This window comes from Xiphophorus couchianus, chromosome 11 (genome assembly GCF_001444195.1).
Source record: "Xiphophorus couchianus chromosome 11, X_couchianus-1.0, whole genome shotgun sequence".
Taxonomy (NCBI): Eukaryota; Metazoa; Chordata; class Actinopteri; order Cyprinodontiformes; family Poeciliidae; genus Xiphophorus; species Xiphophorus couchianus.
Genome location: NC_040238.1, coordinates 22664710 through 22683972, shown reverse-complemented (window position 1 = coordinate 22683972; position 19263 = coordinate 22664710). Strand labels below are relative to the sequence as shown.

At 39.3% G+C, this 19263-nt stretch overlaps 1 protein-coding gene across 3 annotated transcripts in view; it reads right to left on the bottom strand.

Annotated features, from left to right (window-relative positions):
- Positions 1–19263, bottom strand: part of nlgn2b (neuroligin 2b) — an 81298-nt gene that overhangs the window by 14715 nt on the left and 47320 nt on the right. For all 3 annotated transcript variants that reach the window (XM_028032038.1, XM_028032037.1, XM_028032039.1), the window contains 2 exons: positions 15611–15760; positions 1003–1188 (listed from right to left, as the gene is read on the bottom strand). In XM_028032038.1, coding sequence (XP_027887839.1) covers positions 1003–1188; positions 15611–15760 — 336 coding nt within the window. The remainder of the gene's footprint in view (positions 1–1002; positions 1189–15610; positions 15761–19263) is intronic.

The following is a 19263-nucleotide window of genomic DNA, read 5'->3' as shown; positions in this document are numbered from 1 at the left end:
GCAAATAAAAAAACAAAAAACCTGAAACGAGCGAGGTTTGAACTTACAGGACAAATTGCTGCCTCCTGAGCCACCGCCTTTCTCACAGGGCTTTGTTTAATCACTGGAATATTTAAAGAGCGCCACATAACTGCAAACCAACAAAGACATACAGTAGTCATCGATCTAAGCTAACTAGCTCCTCTAAGTAGAGGAGGAAGCAGCGAAGAGGCCCATGGTAACTTTGGAGAGCTGCGGGAAAGCCTGTTGCAAGGACAACTTTCAATCACACACTCCACAAAACACACTCCACAAAGCTAGCTTTTATGGAAGAGTAGGAGTGAGAGAATGTTCTATTTGCAGTTTATCACGGGCTGTCAAAAGGACACGGCGAATATGTGCTAAAAGGTGCCCTTCTCGGATGTGACCAAAGAGAACTGTACATGGCAGAAAACTAGCTACACGTCACCCTGCGTTTTATTTTATTTTTATTGCATTATTCAGCTTCCCTGTTTTCTCTCTATGCACTTCTTGTCTTTAACTTCTTGTTCTTGTTCGGCGTCCTTGAGTGTCTACAAAGGCGCCTAAAAATAAAATGAGTTATTATTAACACATCAAAGCGGTCCGGTCTACGTCTAGGCCTAAATTAATTTGAAATTCTGTGGCGAGATTTGAACACTGACCAGACATCTGCGCAATCTGACTGATCTTTGGGCTATTTCTCGAAAAGATGAGCTGACGAAACGTTCAGTTTGTGAACGTGCAAAGCTGGGAGAGACATGCACCCAAAAATACCTCCAGCTGTCACTGCAGCAAGAAAAAAAAAAAAGGTTTGATACAGGAGTGGAAAATAAAACACTATCCAGGCAAAATCACATCCATTTTATACCATTGACAAATATGTTGATCGGTTGTACGCCGGGCGTTAAATAAAACAATTACAACACCCAGAAACGAAACCCTCTTCCAAAACGCTAACATCCTTTGACAAGCAGCATGGCCGTGATGCTAAAAGAAATTTACCCTCAGAATGATGGGACAGGATGAGAAGGTTTACACAGGCAGCACCGGCTCCGGAGCCAAAGATCGTGATTCTCTCTGGGTCTCCTCCAAAGTGCTCAATGTTTTCATTGAGCCAGCGCAGAGCTTGGATCTGGTCCAACAAACCATAGTTCCCCTTAGCAGATTGGTCCCCCGTGCTCAGAAATCCTGCAGGGTAAACAAGAAGAAACAGAGACAGAAGACGCAGGTTATGTGTGAATGGAGGAGTGTGTTGGAAATTCAGTCACACACAAGTTAGACAAATTTTTTATTATTTATTTATTTTCTGAATGATCCCATACAAACAGGAGGCTGCGCCTGTCATTTTCACGGACAACACCACCCCTGCCTCTCTGAAGAGACTTCACACGAAAAACCTTGCAAAATTACTAAATTTCTCTGAAAACACGACACAGTTTGAAAAAAAAAAAATATATATATATACATATATATTAGCAGTGAGGGGAGGAGAGAAACAGAAGGCGTGTTTCACCTTCTTCCTGGGCACACATTTACGCAGCAGGTGCACACCCACAACAAGAGAAAAATAAACCGAACATAATGAGAGACGAGCACACAAACAGAATGCCTCGTTCTTTTCCCAAGTACATTACAGTACTTCGCATGGGTTCAAAGTTATTTTGCCCATGCAGTGACAAATGTGCCGTTTTTTTTTGTGTGTGTTTTTTTCCAAAGCCTATTACTATTCGCTGACAATAACACATGGAAGATGATTTCTCCAAACTGGATGGGAATTCTCCTTAGAGCGGTAGCGGCAATAATGAGAAAATACCATGTTTGATTTGGCCGCTTCCTGTCCTGGCAGTTGCTGATGAGCTGTATTAATTGTGCCACTTCCTGTGAGGGTCTTCGGTCTCACAGCATTGACCATGACTGATGCCGGGGGCAAGCGAAGTGACACAAGATTTTAGCTTTGATTTGGATCTAATATCTCATCACAAATAGCACGGCGAGTCCTGATCTTCATTATGTGCGGCAAGACTAATCTGGTCATAATTTAAGGGGTAATATGAATTTATGTCAATTCAGTCAGTGGCCTTGGGTGAATGGCTAATAATGTCCCAACGGTTTACGTCCTGCCAACGGCTTACTGTGATAGCTCTCATTACTCATTGCTTCCACTACAATGTTAACAGAATTATCAATCGGAAGACATATAAGTCTTTTTTTGTTGTTGTTGTTAGCATCCATTAGTTATTGTTAAAACACAGAGGACATAACAAATATAGTTTATCAACGTTCCTTATTGATAAAAGCGTGATCAACTGTGAGTCAAGAAGTCACTCTAATAGGAACGGCCAAACAAGACAAATTGGGGCAAAACATAAAAAAATGTAACATGATCAAAAGAAATTCAAAAACAAATGAGGAAATTGACAGCAAACAGCCTGTCCTAAATTTGGTATAAAATTGTATCTGGAGGATCTTTTTCATAGGTGTCCATCCTTTTATGTCTGGCAAAAAAACTTAACAGAATTTTAGAGAAAACAGATAGATCAGCATCAGAATCTGGATTTTTGTTTTTCTCTTACCACAGGTTTAAATTCATCACATGCTCTACAACAGAATACCCCTCAGTCATCAGTTTTTGATGATCACACCTAAAAAGAAGTGGGTTATATGCAGCAGGAAAATGATCCAAAAGCATGACAGCAACTCCACCTCTCAATGGCTCCAAAACATGTTTTGGACAGGTCTAGTCAAAGCCCAGACTTAAATCTGATTGAGATGCTCTGGCAAAACCTTACTTAGGCCGTTTGGACAATTTTTTTCCACTTGATTAAGAAAGAAATAATCAAAAACAACAACCTGTTATAAATCAGCATGACATAATAAAGTCAAGTTATGCACCATTAGCATTTTTACTAACAGAATTATACTGTGTGTCAGGTGTTTATCCCTGTTGAAGGCAGCTACATAACATTTAGAGTGTTTAAAACCTGAAAATGCCGTGATCCATGGAGCGCAATGACTTATTTGCAGATGAATTTCATCGTCTTGGAAGATTCCTTTAGTTAAAAAATATAATAAATGAAAATCTCATTTAGATTTATTGGCAAACTCCAATTATATGAACAAATGTTATTCTCACAGCCTGCCTGAGCTGATTTTGGGGGGTCTCAGCATTTAACCTAAGCCCTCTGATGGTTTCCAGGACTCAGGGGTAAATTTAGGCTCCTTTTTATGAATCATATAATTGTCTTAAAAACTGTTTCTGTATATTTAAGGCAGTTTAATGAAAGAACATTGATTATCAGACGCTTGACGCTGTAGGAAGAAGGCTGATATCATCGCTTCCATTTTTAAAGAGATGAAAACATAATTGATTTATAAGCCAACAGCAGACTCTGGTGCTGATGCCAAAAATACAGAGTTGCTTAACATGTGTAAAAAAAAAAAGTCTAAAAACAGGACCCATGAGTCAGAGTTGTATAAATATAACTCTAAGAGCATGCACATGTGTGGGAGTGTGCAAAACTGACAACAAATATAAATACAGTGTTTCTTTGACACTGACCAGCTGGTTTTGGCTTGATCTCTGCCTCGTCCTAGGGGTGTCAGTTTTTTGCTTGTTCCATTTTATGAATCAAATCAAATCAGAAATATTTGTCGCTGGCAAAACTACACCTAAAATTTCCTTTATGTTTAATAGTCTAACTGTTGGTGCTTTTGTGCTGCTGGCCGCCTAGTTAGACAAGCAACTCATCAGTCTTACAAACTGTGGTTTGTTTGTTAGGTGGTAATCGATCTAGGGGACATTACTGTTGAGGCCTCCCTCTATGTCTTCTGGATTTTCGGACAAAGAAAATCAGGCTGACTTGTGTTAAACTCGCTGGAGAAATCAGAGAATATGATGCTTCCTTTGTCCGGAGGATGGCTGGTTTTTGAAAAATATGTATGATGGCGTCTTCAACTCTAACTCCATAGGAATAAGAAAAACGTTCATGTCTAATTACTCAAACACAAGTCTCATTCACGATGTGGAATGTCAGGCAACAAGTGGATGATGACGAAGATGACAGGTGAGTTTTCCAATTGGTTTAATGGAACACCATTTTTAGCATATGCAAACTTCTGACTTCAAAGAAAGCTTTTCAAAATATATATCCTCACTATTCTAGCATTTAGCAAAGAGAATAGAATAAACAACTCATTTCTAAGATGCATATACACTTCTATCTGCGCTCTGAGTGTTTTATTAAATGTAACGGCAGTTACGACTCGGTTTAAAACCTTTAATAAAACATAAAGAAAAAGAAAAATGACATGCCTCTTTCCTAGTGCCGTTTTCTTGTTTGGGGAATTAGGGATGACACAGATAGCTCAAGTGACTGAATTAAACAGTATGTTCTAAAGGGCAGTTGAAAAAAAAATGTAGGACAGCAGCAAAGTACAGTACACAGGCACAGATGGTTCAATCAGCATGCTTGAATGACAAAGGAAGAGCAGCAGGAAGTGGGTTTTATTATTAATGATTATTGTAAGTGATGATAATGTTTAGTCCTGATGGACTAAACATTTTATTTCTTCTTTTTTTTCCCCTATCCCCATTTTAGTTTTGCATTTTAACCCTGAACAAGTTTGGTCACATATTAATCAAATAAATCCCCTTTTCTTTTCAAAGTCCTTTACGTTTTCATTTTCAAGAAAAAAATGACTGTTCTTTTAATATCTTGCAAATTTGCTAAGTAGAAAATCTGCAGTGATTCAGCGATGTCCTCAACCAAAATGATAATGAGGCAGCGATCGGCGGGGACGGGGGGGGGGGGGGGGGGAACAAAAAAAACAAAAACAAACAAAGCATGATTAAATTGGGATGAGGAGGTAATAGGACTACCTAATTCATGAAAAACCACAGCTGTTTCCAGCTTCCACGAAGCCCTGCGTACTGTAGTGTTGAATAGGCTGTTAAAAATAGAAATCTCTCGTTACTTCCGATCACATCACTGTTGCTGCCGGAACGTAAGGAGCAATCCGCGCAATTAAGATACTGTTTACACTCTCCTACTTTACCGAGTCGTTGTCAGATCCCAGCGATTGTCTGGCTCGACTCTGACCTGGTCGTGCATCAGCGCCGACCCATGCTACTTATCAAAACCGCGAGCATACGGGCGTCTGCAGCCCAGTCGAGTGCCACAGTTGCCTGGCAACTGTCCAGGGCTTCTGGCGAAATTATATGGACAGACACTCACAAAAGCACTTGCATGCACATATCCGAGCGCTTCCTCGATCAAGTACACAGCAGCTGCATGAACTCAGAGGGTAATGTCAGAGCTAGCTACTGAGTCTGGAAGCTTGCTTCGTTTTACGTGTTTGGTTTGTCTTCAGTGGACACACACACACGCACCCCCCCCCCACCCACACACACACACACACACACACACACACACTCCTCTCGCCACCACCGTTTTCTTCCCTTTTTCCTCTTACAATAAGTTTTCTTTCTGCACCCACACCACCCCCTTCTGCTGAGCTGGTCTTCCTCCTGACTTTAGCGCTGAGAGCAGCAGTTTGTGAGGCTGAGCTCATGCATATTCAACTCTTGCTTTAGGTAAGAGCAAAGGAACCGTGTGAGAAGAGTCATCAGCCTTTAAGTAAAGACACAGGTTGAGGGAAAAGTGATGAATCTCCGAGGGAACACAGGAGTAGTGCGCATGTGAAGGGGGGAGTTTTAAACCTGGGATGTTTACCAAAATGATGTGATAATTCTGAGCCAAAAGAGTTTTATGACATTAAAACTCTTTTGTAGTAAAAACAACTATTACTAGTGCAGGTAGTGTAAGACATAATCTTTATAATTACACACATAATGTTTAGAAGATGCTTATTTTGAGTTTGGTAAATTGGATTTTTTTAAATTCTAGTCATAGATGATTTTCTGTTTTACTGGCACTCACCTGTGGATGGAAATAAACTTGTGGATAGTGTTGAGAAACGAGATATTTTCTACCTGTTGCTCGTTGTTCTCGTCTCCCAGATCCATTAAAACTAGCGTAATCAAACTAATATTTCCAAAAGCAGAAAAAATGATCAGTTTTCTTTTTTTTCTCAGACACTTAACCTAAACAGGAGAGCAACATTAGCAGGTCAATTCTTTTCCAGGCTACTTTTGATTTGGAAATGTCTTTGGCAGACGTTTGTTAAGGTATGGATTTTCTTATTTCACAGGGGAAAGCAACAGAGATGGCTAATTACAGTTAGCAATGCTAACCTATCATGCTAAATGCTAATATAAAAACTGCAGAGCTGTGTAACATGGACTGCTCTCTACCAAAACATGGCATAATGTCGTCTTTGCTCCAAATATGACGTGTCTCAACAATGCAGCTCTACTTTACATGACTCCTTACAATATTTGATACGGTTCGGCACATTGAATGGTCCATAATAACCAGATTTATTCACTAAATCCTCAGAGTAGAGCAGTGGAGTGAGAGGATTAAATCTGTTGAGGAATAAAACAAAAAGACGAAATGAGGAATTAAATGGGAAAATTAATTTAAAAAATTACAGTGACGAGCACTGTACAATAATATGTTTATTTAGTTTTTCTTCTGTCTTTAATGTGTATTTATCTGAAATAAACATGCTTATTCTTTTATGATTCCTACGTTGCTGCACATTTTTTAGTTGCGATGATTCCAAGATCTGTTTTCACTGCCACATTTCCCACCGACTTCTATCTTCTTTCAAAAACGAATAATCTTTTTTATATTTCCCGCATTTATTTTTGATAGCTTTTGACATATTTATTCTCTTTGGCGGCACTATTTATTCTTTCATTTATTCCTCTTCATATTCATACATTTATTCCCCCCCCCCCCTCTCTCTGTGTGTGACAGATTTATTCTCTTTCGTGGCGCCGCCGTGATTCTGGAGTCTTAATCGTGAGCCTCGGAGATGCGGAACTGTCATTCAGCCGCTCTCAGAGACATCTGCAGAGTAATCTGAACGGAGCACCTGCCTTTTGGTCACTGAAAACTGTCTGCACAGGACAGTGTGGAGGGGAGGGGCTGGTGTGGACTCCAGGGAAATGATTAAAAAAAAAAAAAAATCCACGGACATAAAACAGGTATTAAAGGGAATATTGCCTAGAGCTATTATCACATACTGACTGACAGAGGTGAAAGGAACATGATGAAGGACACGTTATATAATTTCCCCATGACATCACAGGTGTGATCAGAGGCTTCAAAATTCTTCTTCTTTTTTTTTTTTTTTAATGCAGGGAGAAAAGGTGATTAAAATGTGCACATGAAGTTAAACACAAGCTCGGGTGAAGATTTTGTAAAAAGTCAAAGAAGAAGAAACGTACATGACTCCAGAACACATGCAAAAACAATTGAGGGAGTATCCATGATATCTACATGTAGCATTGTTGGAGTGTTATAGAGGAAATCTACCACTGTAAGTCTCAATGAAGCTTAAGGTCCAGTCAGAAGACCAGCTGACAGATTTATTTCAATTATGCATAACAAACTATGACCTGGCATGCTGAGAAATAAGATTACTTTTGCCACGTATCTCTACGCCATATGTGTAGAAAATTGGGAACATGACTAAGTGGAGTGAGAACAATTTTGTGGCCCTTACGTATTTATTGTGGAGAATAGCTGTGTAAATGGCGCAGAAACCCGGCTCAGAAGTCAGTGAGTTTTGACCTTATACTCCCTTAGATTGAGCTCCTGCTTTTTGAGATTTTTTTTTAACCTACTTTTTGATTTCAGACAAATCAGTTAAGTGATTTCTTAACTCGACATGTCTTCCTGTAACCAGGCCTCGGTCTGTCTGGCACAATAAAATTCCGATTTTCTATTTATTTTTTTTGTCAAACTTTCAGACGTTTTCACATAATTTTATCTGTTCTTTCAAAAACTCTAGTTCAATAATGATTGGTGGCATTCTAGAAACCTGAAAAACAAACAAACAAAAAAAAGCAGATCCAAGGTTTGTAATCAGCTTTACAAACCTTGGATCTAGCTTTAATAATACACTATTTAGTTAACTTTCAAGGTAAAGATGTACTTATGGTTGATGCCTGCCACACATCTCTAATGTTATGCTCCATACTTGCTTTAAATACTGAATATATTCATGAGAACCATATTTTTTTCTGAAAATGCTAACCACAATAAATGATTCTAACATTCTTAATCTCAACATCATTCTCAAGTGCTCCATGTCTTCATGTAAAGACCTGCCTTTGTTATGAATCCCACTAGGTTTGATTTTCTCTCCCTCTCTCTCTTCTTCTCTCTCTCTAATTTAACCCACATATTTCTCTCTTCACAGCTCCTTTTCTCCCCTAAGGGACATGTGCTGCACATTTTCAAAGCTTTGAATCATAATATAATAATATGCTTAACTGTGGCTGACGTCTGTGGGTAAGGAGAAAGATATAACTTCCTGCCATGCTGATGCACTATTAAACCGTTTGCCTTCACTGGCTCATTGAATACCATTAAATTCCTTCTCCTGGTGGCACATTTCACCCTTCAACCCACAACGATGCTTTTTTATTTTTTAACTCTTATCACCCACTTTCTTTCTTGTGATATTTGGGTGCGTGGAGAGGTGTTGTTAAATTATTCTATGCAAAGTCGATGGATTTACACATTGTTTCACACTTTATCCACTTCATATATTTATTTATTTTTTTAGATACGCACATATCTATAGCAAATGTAGGCATGTTATAGAACTGACGGAAATAAACTACTCAGATCCTGTTAGCTAGCTAGTATTTAGCTTCATTTCTAAGGCAGGAAGCAGATCTCAAACTGTTCCTGTGAATTTATGCGTCAGAGCAGCTAAATGATATTTTATGGGTATTATAGGGTAACATTAAAGTCTCTGATTCACTGATAACTAATGCAGTCAACTTTTCAGCCTTATCAAAACTCCTACTGCAGCAAGATACTTTGATAATTGTCAGTTTTAGACTGAAAATCAGGTAAAATCCAGTTTACTTCATTGAGTCATACAAAGTTTAATGGTTGCCCACTCTGGCTCCAAGAATTGATTTGACTAAAATCCCTTTAGTTGGCGCAAAGCAATCCAGGGAGGAGTGCTTCAACAACCTCCGAAGAATTTGATAGTCAAATATGTCCACTTTAAATAAAAACAAATAGATACTAGTAATTTGTTTTTTTGTTTATAATTATTATGTTAATTTCTTGATGCCAGTCAATTTCTTGACTGGCATCAAGTCAATGACTGCAACACCGATGCAGTCATTATTGCAACCGTGTTTCACAGACTATGGCTCATCGGAAACAGGACACAGGAAGCGAGAGGGATTTTAGTCAAATCTATTCTTGGAGCCAGAGTGGGCAACCATTAAACTTTATAGACTGATGGCTAAAGTGCCCATGGATACAATAAAGATATCATTAAAGACAATGGATATAAAGCCAGGTCAATCAAATGAAGGTCTGTATCATTGCATCAGTCTTTAACTTTGCAAAGACGCTGTTCGATGTAATGTCTGTCTGTCTGTCTGTAAGCAAAAGCAGAGAAAAAAAGGCAACTGTTTTACAAACACTTGTTTTGATCAGTGAAAGACCCAAACTGAATCCAAGTTAGAATTCTCAGACTAGTTAGTATTTATGTACTTAATAAACAGTTTAATATTTAACTGGATTAAAAAGAAAATATTAAAAATGAAAAATGAAATTTTTATAATTGTTTAAATCCAACTTTAATCACTGGCTTATATTTCTAAGCTCATTAGGCTAACAGGGCGGAACAGGGGGGGTCCAATAATATAAGAATGATGCAACACAAAGCAAAGAATCCTGGTAACTGGTTGGCGAGTTAGATGGAGCAAAGAATGTGAAATTGCTGATTTTTTTTTTAATGTTGTTTTTTATTTTCATATGATAAATGCAATGTTTTACTTTTCTAAAATAAAAGAAAACATGCATAACCGACATGTAGATTCTTAAGAGTTTTACAAAAACATTAAATTACTAATGAGACGTTTACTCAGATTCGTTTTTGATTATTGAATGTGTTTATTTTAATGGCACACAATAATGAAAAATAAGAGGATAAAAAAGATAAAATTTCAGGAAAAAAATGAATTTGGAAAATATAAAAATCAAACAAATGAAGCTAATTACTAATCTCCTTGAAAGTGAACAGTGACAATTTTCCCAAGAAGTAAACCATGTACAGTATCACTGTCTCTGTTTTAACTCCTTTCTTCATTTTGCAGTGCATTTTATGTATTTTGTTTATTCCTGTGTACAAAGAAATATGGATTTTGTTGGTTAAAGCACTAACGTTGATCAACTTTAAGTTAGAATTCAATGCAAAGTTTTGATACTCATTCTTCATATAATAAAAAAATTGAGCACTCAGGGTTACAACCAACCAATTTTAGGCATAATACTACAATTGTTTTTAAAAGGTTAAGCTGATTTAATAGAAGGGATTTTTTTCTTTGCAAATTGTCCCAGACTTTTGGGCATGTCTGGAAATCACATCTGGACTTTTGAACAGAAAGTTTAAGATCTCTGTAACCGAGACTAATTAACAGACTATAACTATAAACACTTTCGGGACTTTTAAAAAGTCCCGACTTTTAAAAGATTTTTTTCAGTGGGTTTGTTAGGTTTAGGGGTTTTAAACGTAAAGTAAATTTCCTGAAAAGTATTCAGTTGTCAGAACAATAACCATATGACCATGGCTTTAGTTATTACGCGAGCCATGCAAGTTTTTGTTGTTTACCATCATGAAAACTAGCTTCAAATAGAGAACTTGTCTACTTTCAAGTAATAAGCAGAATTTTGAAAAAAAAAAAAAAAGTAAAGCGAAATGTTTTCAGAAGATGCGTTTCATCTCTCTTCCCTAGGTTAAAAATATTCCCGGAGCCAAACGATGGTGGTGGGCCTTTCCCCAGAGTTCATTAATTAGTTAATTAGTCTGAGCAGATGGCTGTGCTGCACAAATCAGGGTTCTCCGTGAGCCTGGAGCGGGAGGAAGGTAGGAGAAGGTGAGGCGAGAAGTGCTTCTTAAACCACAACAGTCTCCAAAAGCTCCGGGGCCTCGGCTGTGTGCAGCAGACATTTTCTTTGCATTCCACCCATTTAATCACTTTACCGCTCAGTGTATCATAAATTGATGAGAAAATCCTTTAGAGGTGATCATTTGTTAAACACATATGTGTGAGGGGGTCGCGGGTGACAGCACAAAGCACTAAAGCCGTATAGTAGGGAGCCTCGGTCCCACCGCATGGAGCATTTATTCCAATGAATACTTTGCTTTGCTGCAGATTTAAAAAGCATTTCTGTAGGTTTATTTTTAGCCTGCCCCCGTCTCTCCCCTTCTGTTTCCTCTTCCCTCACTGTCTCTCTATGATTCTCCCCCACTCATCCGTCTCTATTCCCCGCTCTCCCTTCTTCCCTTTTACCCCTGACTCTCTATCACTCCCTTAAAGGCGCAGGCGTCGCATGAAGCGAGGCTGGCATGTGTAAGCTCCTGCGAGTGTAAGTACAGGATAATACTAAAGATTAGGACATAAAACCATTAAGATTTTGTGTACCTCTGTTTCTCACTTTGACTCAAATGCACAGTGTCAGAGAGGAGGGATATTAAAAATTCAGATGGATGGTGCATTATTCATGTGTGTGTTTTACGCGCGGCACGCAACTAATTACGGCGCACGAACATGCACACACACACATACATGCTGCTGCTGTGTTGCACATTTAGCAATTGACATGCACACAGGCCAACATGCGTGCCTATGCAACACACACTCACTAGGATAATCGCCTTAGTACAGTAACCCATTTAAAGCATATCTGAGAGTGTGAGTGAGAGGGGGAGAGCTCGCAGTCGCCCACATATCGAAATTTTTAACAATCTTTACAGAATTGAGGACACTGCATCATCCCTCATAATAACTCGGCCGGATCTATATCCACCTCTGTATTTCTGTGCCTTGTCTCAATTTCGATGGTCTTCCCAGGAACTTCAGGGCTGCTAACTTTAAAATGCCTGAGTGCACCTTAAAGAGCTCAGGAATGAATCACAGCCCAGGTGTCAGAGTAAGTCTGTCACATTTACACCCTGGACACAAGGTCAAGGTCTTTGCGACTGGACCAAACGAAGAGATCGCCTCAGAGTTTTCCACTTACCAGGTGCTTCATTAGGTACACCTGGGCAATTGCTGGTTGAAAGAAATATCAACCAATTCAATCACGTGACAGCAACTCGATGCATTTAGGCATCTGGAGATGACTTCCTAAGTTCAAACTATGATTGGGAATGATTAAGAACGGCGATGTTGACTTTGAACGTGGATGACCAGCTCTGAGCTCTCAAGTTTGCTCTAAAAAAAGCGGAAATATGCAGCAAGTTGCAAGTGAGCGTGATGACGTCAGGATTCAGAAGAGGTGATGTCTTAAAAAGGCTAGTGCGTCTCAAATGTTTACTCTTTTAGACCTTGAACCTTAATGAAGGTGGGCTACAGAAGACTACACCAGGTCGCTAAGAACAAAGAAACTGAGTCTACTTTATGTTGACTCACCTAAATTGAACAATTACAGATTGTAAACACATTGCCTGGTGGTGTTGTAGTAGTATGGGGGATATTTTCTTGGCCACTTAGTACTGACTGAGGATAGTTAAACCCAAATTGTATCATTATTGCCAGATACTCCAGAAATACAAGTGACTAAGTTGGGGCGACATAGTAAAATGTCCAGATTCCTTCTTGGTTTATAAAATGTTTCATGATTATGCTCCATTGCTATTACAACAGTTTATTCAAAATAATACCAGCGAGGCAACAAGGGCAGGTTCTTGGGGTGACTGTTCAGTTCCAAGTAGGAAAACTGCTTTGGAACTGCTTTTTTCTGAAATGTTTCTCCCACTTGAACATAATTCCAACAAACACGAGGAACCTTTCACAAGAAAAAGAAAAAACATCCTAACAACTGGCTCTTGGAAAGCCAAAAATGTCAACATTGAATATATAAAGATATACAGATGTTAAGTTTGTTTATTCCCTAGTGTTATTTGGTATTGTTTTATCCCTAAATGTATTATTTTGCTGTAACAACAACCTGCCAACGGAACGAGAGATAGAAATTAACCACCCGGTTATAATGTCATATATTTCCATGTAAATGTTCATTAATATACATTGTTATTAAAAATAAACTTGATCTTAGCCGAACATTTCCGCTGACCATGTCCTTCTATAGTCTACCCATCTTCTGACACACAAATCTGCAGCAGCTCAGCATTGTCGCGAAGAATTTCCGAAGGCAAGATGGTATTGGTGTACGTTTAATTTGAAACAATTAACAATCCTGAAATGTTCCTTTAAAATCAAATACCCACTGAAAACGATCAGCACATTGATATGCAGCTCCTTTCCAAGGGCTCCCAGTTTGTCCTTGTCCCCGTGCCTCTCCTTCGGCACTGTCAATAACAGTGTGGATTATGTTGCCCTCTGTTAATACTCACTGCATCTCTTGGACTCTCTCCTAAACTACTCCGGTTTCTCTGTTTATCATTATTGTGATATGTTGAAACAGGCCTGATGCAATAAACAAGATCTGATTACACAACCTGGCAACAACAAAGACCACCACAAATAGTCTTTGTGCAAACACCTCCGGAAGACGATGGCGAATGTAAATACTTGACTTTCCTGATATCCAGCAGCACGGAGGACTGTGCACACGCTCAGCCGCACACTCCCAGGCCGTGTTCACACAGCAAAAAAAAAAAAAAAAAAAAAAAAATCCAGTGGAATGAAAGATTCTAAAAGTATTTAAAATGTTTAGAAACGATTAAAGGAAATAGTTTTCTGTTGTCAAACCTATTGGGTTTTCTCTTTAGAAGGAAATACTCCCTTGCAAGACCATTCACCTTTTTTATCATTTCATCAGATAAGAACAGCAAACTTTAATCTATCTTATTGGGTTTTGTGTTATATATCAACACAAGCTATCACACAATCATAAGCAGTTATTTTTTTCCCCCATATCGTCCTGTATTTAGGTCTGCCTAGCTTTCCACATAGTAATAAAAGTGAAAAGTTGGGGGACGTAGTGGTATTTTTGGAGCCACTCTGTAGTTCCAAGGTGCCCAATCAGCATATCTACTCAATACTCAGCACACGCATAAATTCAAACTGAAATATTTTGGTTTCTAAATCTCCAATTCAAGGTTACCGACTCAGGATATGCACAAGCTCACATAAAATAAATAAATAAATAAAAATAACAGGTGGGAATAAGTGGATCAATCCCCCTGAAAAGGCAGGAAGAAATCTGAACACAGATAAAAGAATCTGATGAATGCGCATAACGAGACGCTCCTCGACATCACAGATAATTACCACGGCGATAGACCCAGGTAAGAAGTCAACCAACTTTGCGCGACGTAAAATCCCGCATTAAACCAGACATTACCTTGATAAGCCATTTATCCTGCTTCATAATTCAGGTGGACTTTATAAATTCCAATTGCAGTAGTAGCGTATGTCTCATGTCGGCAGTGCTGTTTGTAAAGTCCTGGATAGCTTCAGAATTAAATAAATTAAATAAATGCTGCATGGCACGGTAGAAATTGGAAATGAGTTCGTCTTATTTACAGTGCTTGTTTGCAGCGTTAGAGGTCGTTTGCTCCCAAAAGAGAGTTTGTGTGATGGCTACGACTAAGGAAGACCACAAACTAAATCTTCCGTCTATTTAGCAAAGTGAAATACTTAGGTCATATCTTAAGTAGTGATCTTTGTGGATATGATGATGATGATGAGGAGTGACAGTGCCTCAAGTTGTACATGCACAGTAATATGTTGGCACGTAAATTTTACATGGGCACCGATGACGAGAAAGAAGCCCCTTTTCTGAGCCTATTCTGCTTCTGTTTATGCGGTAAAATGTCTGGAGGTTATTGCACAAAGATTGTTTATCAAGTAAATAACATAATGGACGACTAAAACAGAGATTTAAAGAGGAGCAGCAAAAGCAAGTGAGGTGGATTAGCAACACTTGCCAATGACCGATGCTGTCCTCCGGGTCATGTTGTATCTGCTGCCTGGAAATTGAGATTTAAGCATGATATGACTGTCATAACACTACATTTATTACAGCGATAGTCTTCAGTCAGAGGCCTCTTCAGATTCATTGCAAGACCTACTGCTGCTGCAGACCCATTCCTGCTCACTGCATTATCATCAGCAACTCTGAAGATACTTGTCTGATATGATATGTAGTTTCTCTTTGGCATAATTAAAGAATTTTTAAATTAATACAAGACGGCTTCTATATTCTAAAAAGTGAAACCAAAGGCTACAAACATATGTTCATAAACCCTACAGTAAGAGTTCAAAGAGAAACTGTTGGAGCAATTTTCGACTACAAAAATGAGTTAATATTTTCTCCTTTGAAATCAATGATTTAAAGGGAAAATTACCCTTTAAAATGTTTATTTTCGCCTTCGTAAATATACCACAGTTTCTAAACGACTTTAACTCAACGCCGCTCGCATCAGAGAGCGGCGTTATGTGATGTGATGCCATAATGTGATGCCTCAAACTCACCGAGCACGCCAAGGCGATAGTTCATGGTTACAACGATGACGTTTCCGTAGGCAGCAAGGACGCTCCCATCAAACATGTTCCCTGAGCCCTCCATGTAGGAGCCTCCGTGGATAAAGAGCATGACTGGCTTCTTTCGGCGATCCCGAATATCTGCAAAATACGGATTTTTCAAAAATAAAAAGATATGCGTTACTTGTGAAACATGATTCAAATTCAACAGTTTTCACATGCAGACACATAAGTATGCAATTACCCCACACAGTTAAGCCAACTCTAGAGGAGTGGTAAAGAATTTTTATGATCTTTATGAGGGAAAAAGAAACAATCGAAAACATTCCTGCCACAATCAGATCAAGACAGGAGAAAACAATATGGAAAAACTGATTGGTGACAAGATTCAGACGATTATCTGTCCTTTTTATTGATCGAATGTTATTTGTTAATGTCTACAACACTTTTTAATGTTTGTTACAGAATGAAGAAGAGTCAAGTTTAGTCATTATCTGTATCCCTGAGGTGTTTAAAATGAAATCAGATGAAAAACAGACATATAAAAAGCTCTTTCTCTCCTTTTTTCAAAATATTCAAGGCTATGTTGAGACAAAACTGTTATTTATTTAGATTTTCAAACCAATATCCAAAATGCTCTGGCACAACCTCACCTCACTTCCCAAGGCGAAAGGAAAGTAACAAGAGGTGAAGACTTCAGCAAACACTTGAAATAGCGAGAAACCAACTTTATTTGTAGACAAACGTGTTTCAGCTTGTGGCTTTCATCAAGGCCGAAACGAACTGGTCTGCTAATTGGGGGCTTTTTCATAATTTTTGCCGGAGTCCTTACCAGACCCTGTGCAGAAAACATAAGGGCTGAATGCGGCAGAGCAACATTGCTGCACTTCATCCTTTTTGGGTCTTTTCAGTTTTTGTGCTGTCTGCCAATGCTAATCGCTGATAAAAGACGCTAAACCCAGTGCAGAAAGCAAAGTCTGCAATCCATCTAGCTTTGCTTTAAAAATAACAGCACAGTCTGCCTTTTCAGACAGCGGCGTGACATCTCCTCCTCTCCTGGTGTAAATTATTCATTATTTTCAATATCGTTCCGATATGTTTTATGTCTTAAAGGAAAAAAAAAAAAAGGGAATCGGCTACAGGACAAGGTCAGAATCGGCTACAGGACAAGGTCAGACATTTACTACAAATGTCTGACCTGTGAGTGGGTTGTAAACACTTTTCTAATTGGCTGGATGAAACTATTTAGTGTATGTCCCATTCTACTATGCCTCCTTCTGCGATTGCCTGTTTATCCCGTCCTCTGCAGCGATGGTATCTTCCCGCACTCTTATTCCCCTCCACGTGTGGAGCGAATGGTGCAGGCAGTTCCGATGCCTTATCTGTTATTGGTGTCTTTGCGGCCATCAGTATGTTGCTATGGTTTACTCAGTCAGCCTGTGTGCACCCCTTCCACCTCCCCCAACCCACCTGCCACTACTCCTCCATTCCTGCCCCCCCATCCCAGCTCCACCTCCACCCCATCGGAGCGTCTGTGGTATGTTCAGAGCGTCTGAGCGTGGACGAGGCTGAGAGAGCTGCCAGAGCACCCCAGTTAGGCTGAGCGTCTGCACTGTGCAGGCCCTGTGGATAATTTGTATGAAAGGCAGACCAAGTGGAAACATAAATAACAGCCACAGCATCTGTTTACCCTGATGAGCTTCAGTGCTCAAAGAAGGGAGGGAGACGGGAAGATAACAGGAGAGAAAGAAAGAGAGAGAGCTGGGTTGGAAGAAGAGAGAGGGGGTGGGGGAGGAGGGTCGTAAGATAGAAACAGAGAGGAAAAGATGAAAATAGGGCAGCATGAGAGAAGTGATGGGTAAAGAAATGGAATTGGAGATTCACAAACATGGGGAAAAAAAACCCCCTGAAGATATCACGGATGAAAAAAAAAAGAGGCACAAATCAAGACACACATGGCAAGGTACGCTAATGAACATCGAAATTCACACAGGATTCACACCGTATTCATACAAAGCCACACACACACACACTCTTGCATAGGCAGCTGCGATGTTGAGTCGCTATGGAAACTGCTTCTCGCTAATAGAACTGCACCAGCCATTCCATCGCACCGACTGTTGCCGTGGTAACAAATTCCACTCACGTATTTGCACACCCGCCTGCATCACCACCTGAATCTCAGGTTACACATGCACCGGCGGCGCGTCACTCGCAGCGGCGGATGGGCACGCGCGTGTGTATCGGTGTTGAGGGAAGTGGAGGGAGGCGATGCACGGACACACGCACATGCATAGTTTTTTTTCCCCAATAAATCAATGCGCGTCTTCTGTTAGAACATATATGTGTGACACGAGCCGGCTGGACATAAAATACACACACACATCCCCCCCCCCGCCCCCTGCGCACACACAAAAATATTTCAAGTCACACAGCCCAGCGCGTGCAGCTCGTGTTCTTCTTCTCTTTGGTGTATTCTGAGCTTCGGCTGATTTCCCAGAGGATATGTAAACAAGTTCAATTATCTTGACGTTACTAAGACAGTATGGAGGAGTGACGTATTAGCTGGCCGTCATCAGCCTCACTCAGAGAGACACTCAGAATGTAAATCAAACCCGGAGAGAAAGGGAACCATAGCAGTGGCCTGTGCCTCTACATCTTTAAAGAGCAAATGATCAGCCTCCTAAAGACCGCTGGACTGTCAGGCTTTTGTCAGCGTAAAGGGGTCTGTAAAAGCCTTCTCTGGCGATTCGTTATTGAACCGGAAAGCTCAATGAATTATCCCTCATTTCAAAATGAGGAATAATTCATTGAGCTTTCCGGTATCTATATTTCCGGTAGACAGTACAATACAGTACAGACCAAAAGTTTGGACACACCTTTTAATTCAATGAGTTTCCTTTATTTTCATGACTATTGACATTGTAGATTCACACTGAAGGCATCAAAACTATGAATAACACATGTGGAAATATGCACTAAACAAAAAAGTGTAAAGCAACTGAAAATACCCCTTATATTTATATTTTACTGTGATTACTGCTTTGCACACACTCTGCATTTTCTTGGTGAGCTTCAAGAGGTCGTCACCTGAAATGGTTTTCACTCCATAGGTGTGCCCTGTCAGGTTAATAAGTGGGATTTCTTCTCATTGAATTCAATGAGAAGGTGTGTCCAAACTTTTGGTCTGTACTGTATATATATATATAAATAAAATAAAAATGAGGGATAATTCATTGAGCTTTCTGGTTCAATAACGAATCGCGTTCCGGTCCAATAAGAATTGTAAAAGAAGGCTTTTACAGACCCCTTTACGCTGACAATATATATATATATAATAAAATCAAATGAAACTTTATTTCGAACATGATAGTAGTATAAAATCATGCACAAGAATAAGGAATGCAAAAGACAGTAATCTTAGTAATCTGTGCCACAGTAATCTTAACATGCTCGAAAAGGAGAAGGAAGAAGTAAGAAACTTATATAAAGCTTGGAGATGTGATTTGACAAAACTGTAAACTAGCAATAATTATTTTATTTTTCTATCTTTGTAAGTAACTCCACTGAATGTTTCAGCTGTCTTTTTCCATTCAGTTTGTGCTTCCGACAAGTGAGCATAATTTTTTTTATTTATTTTTTTG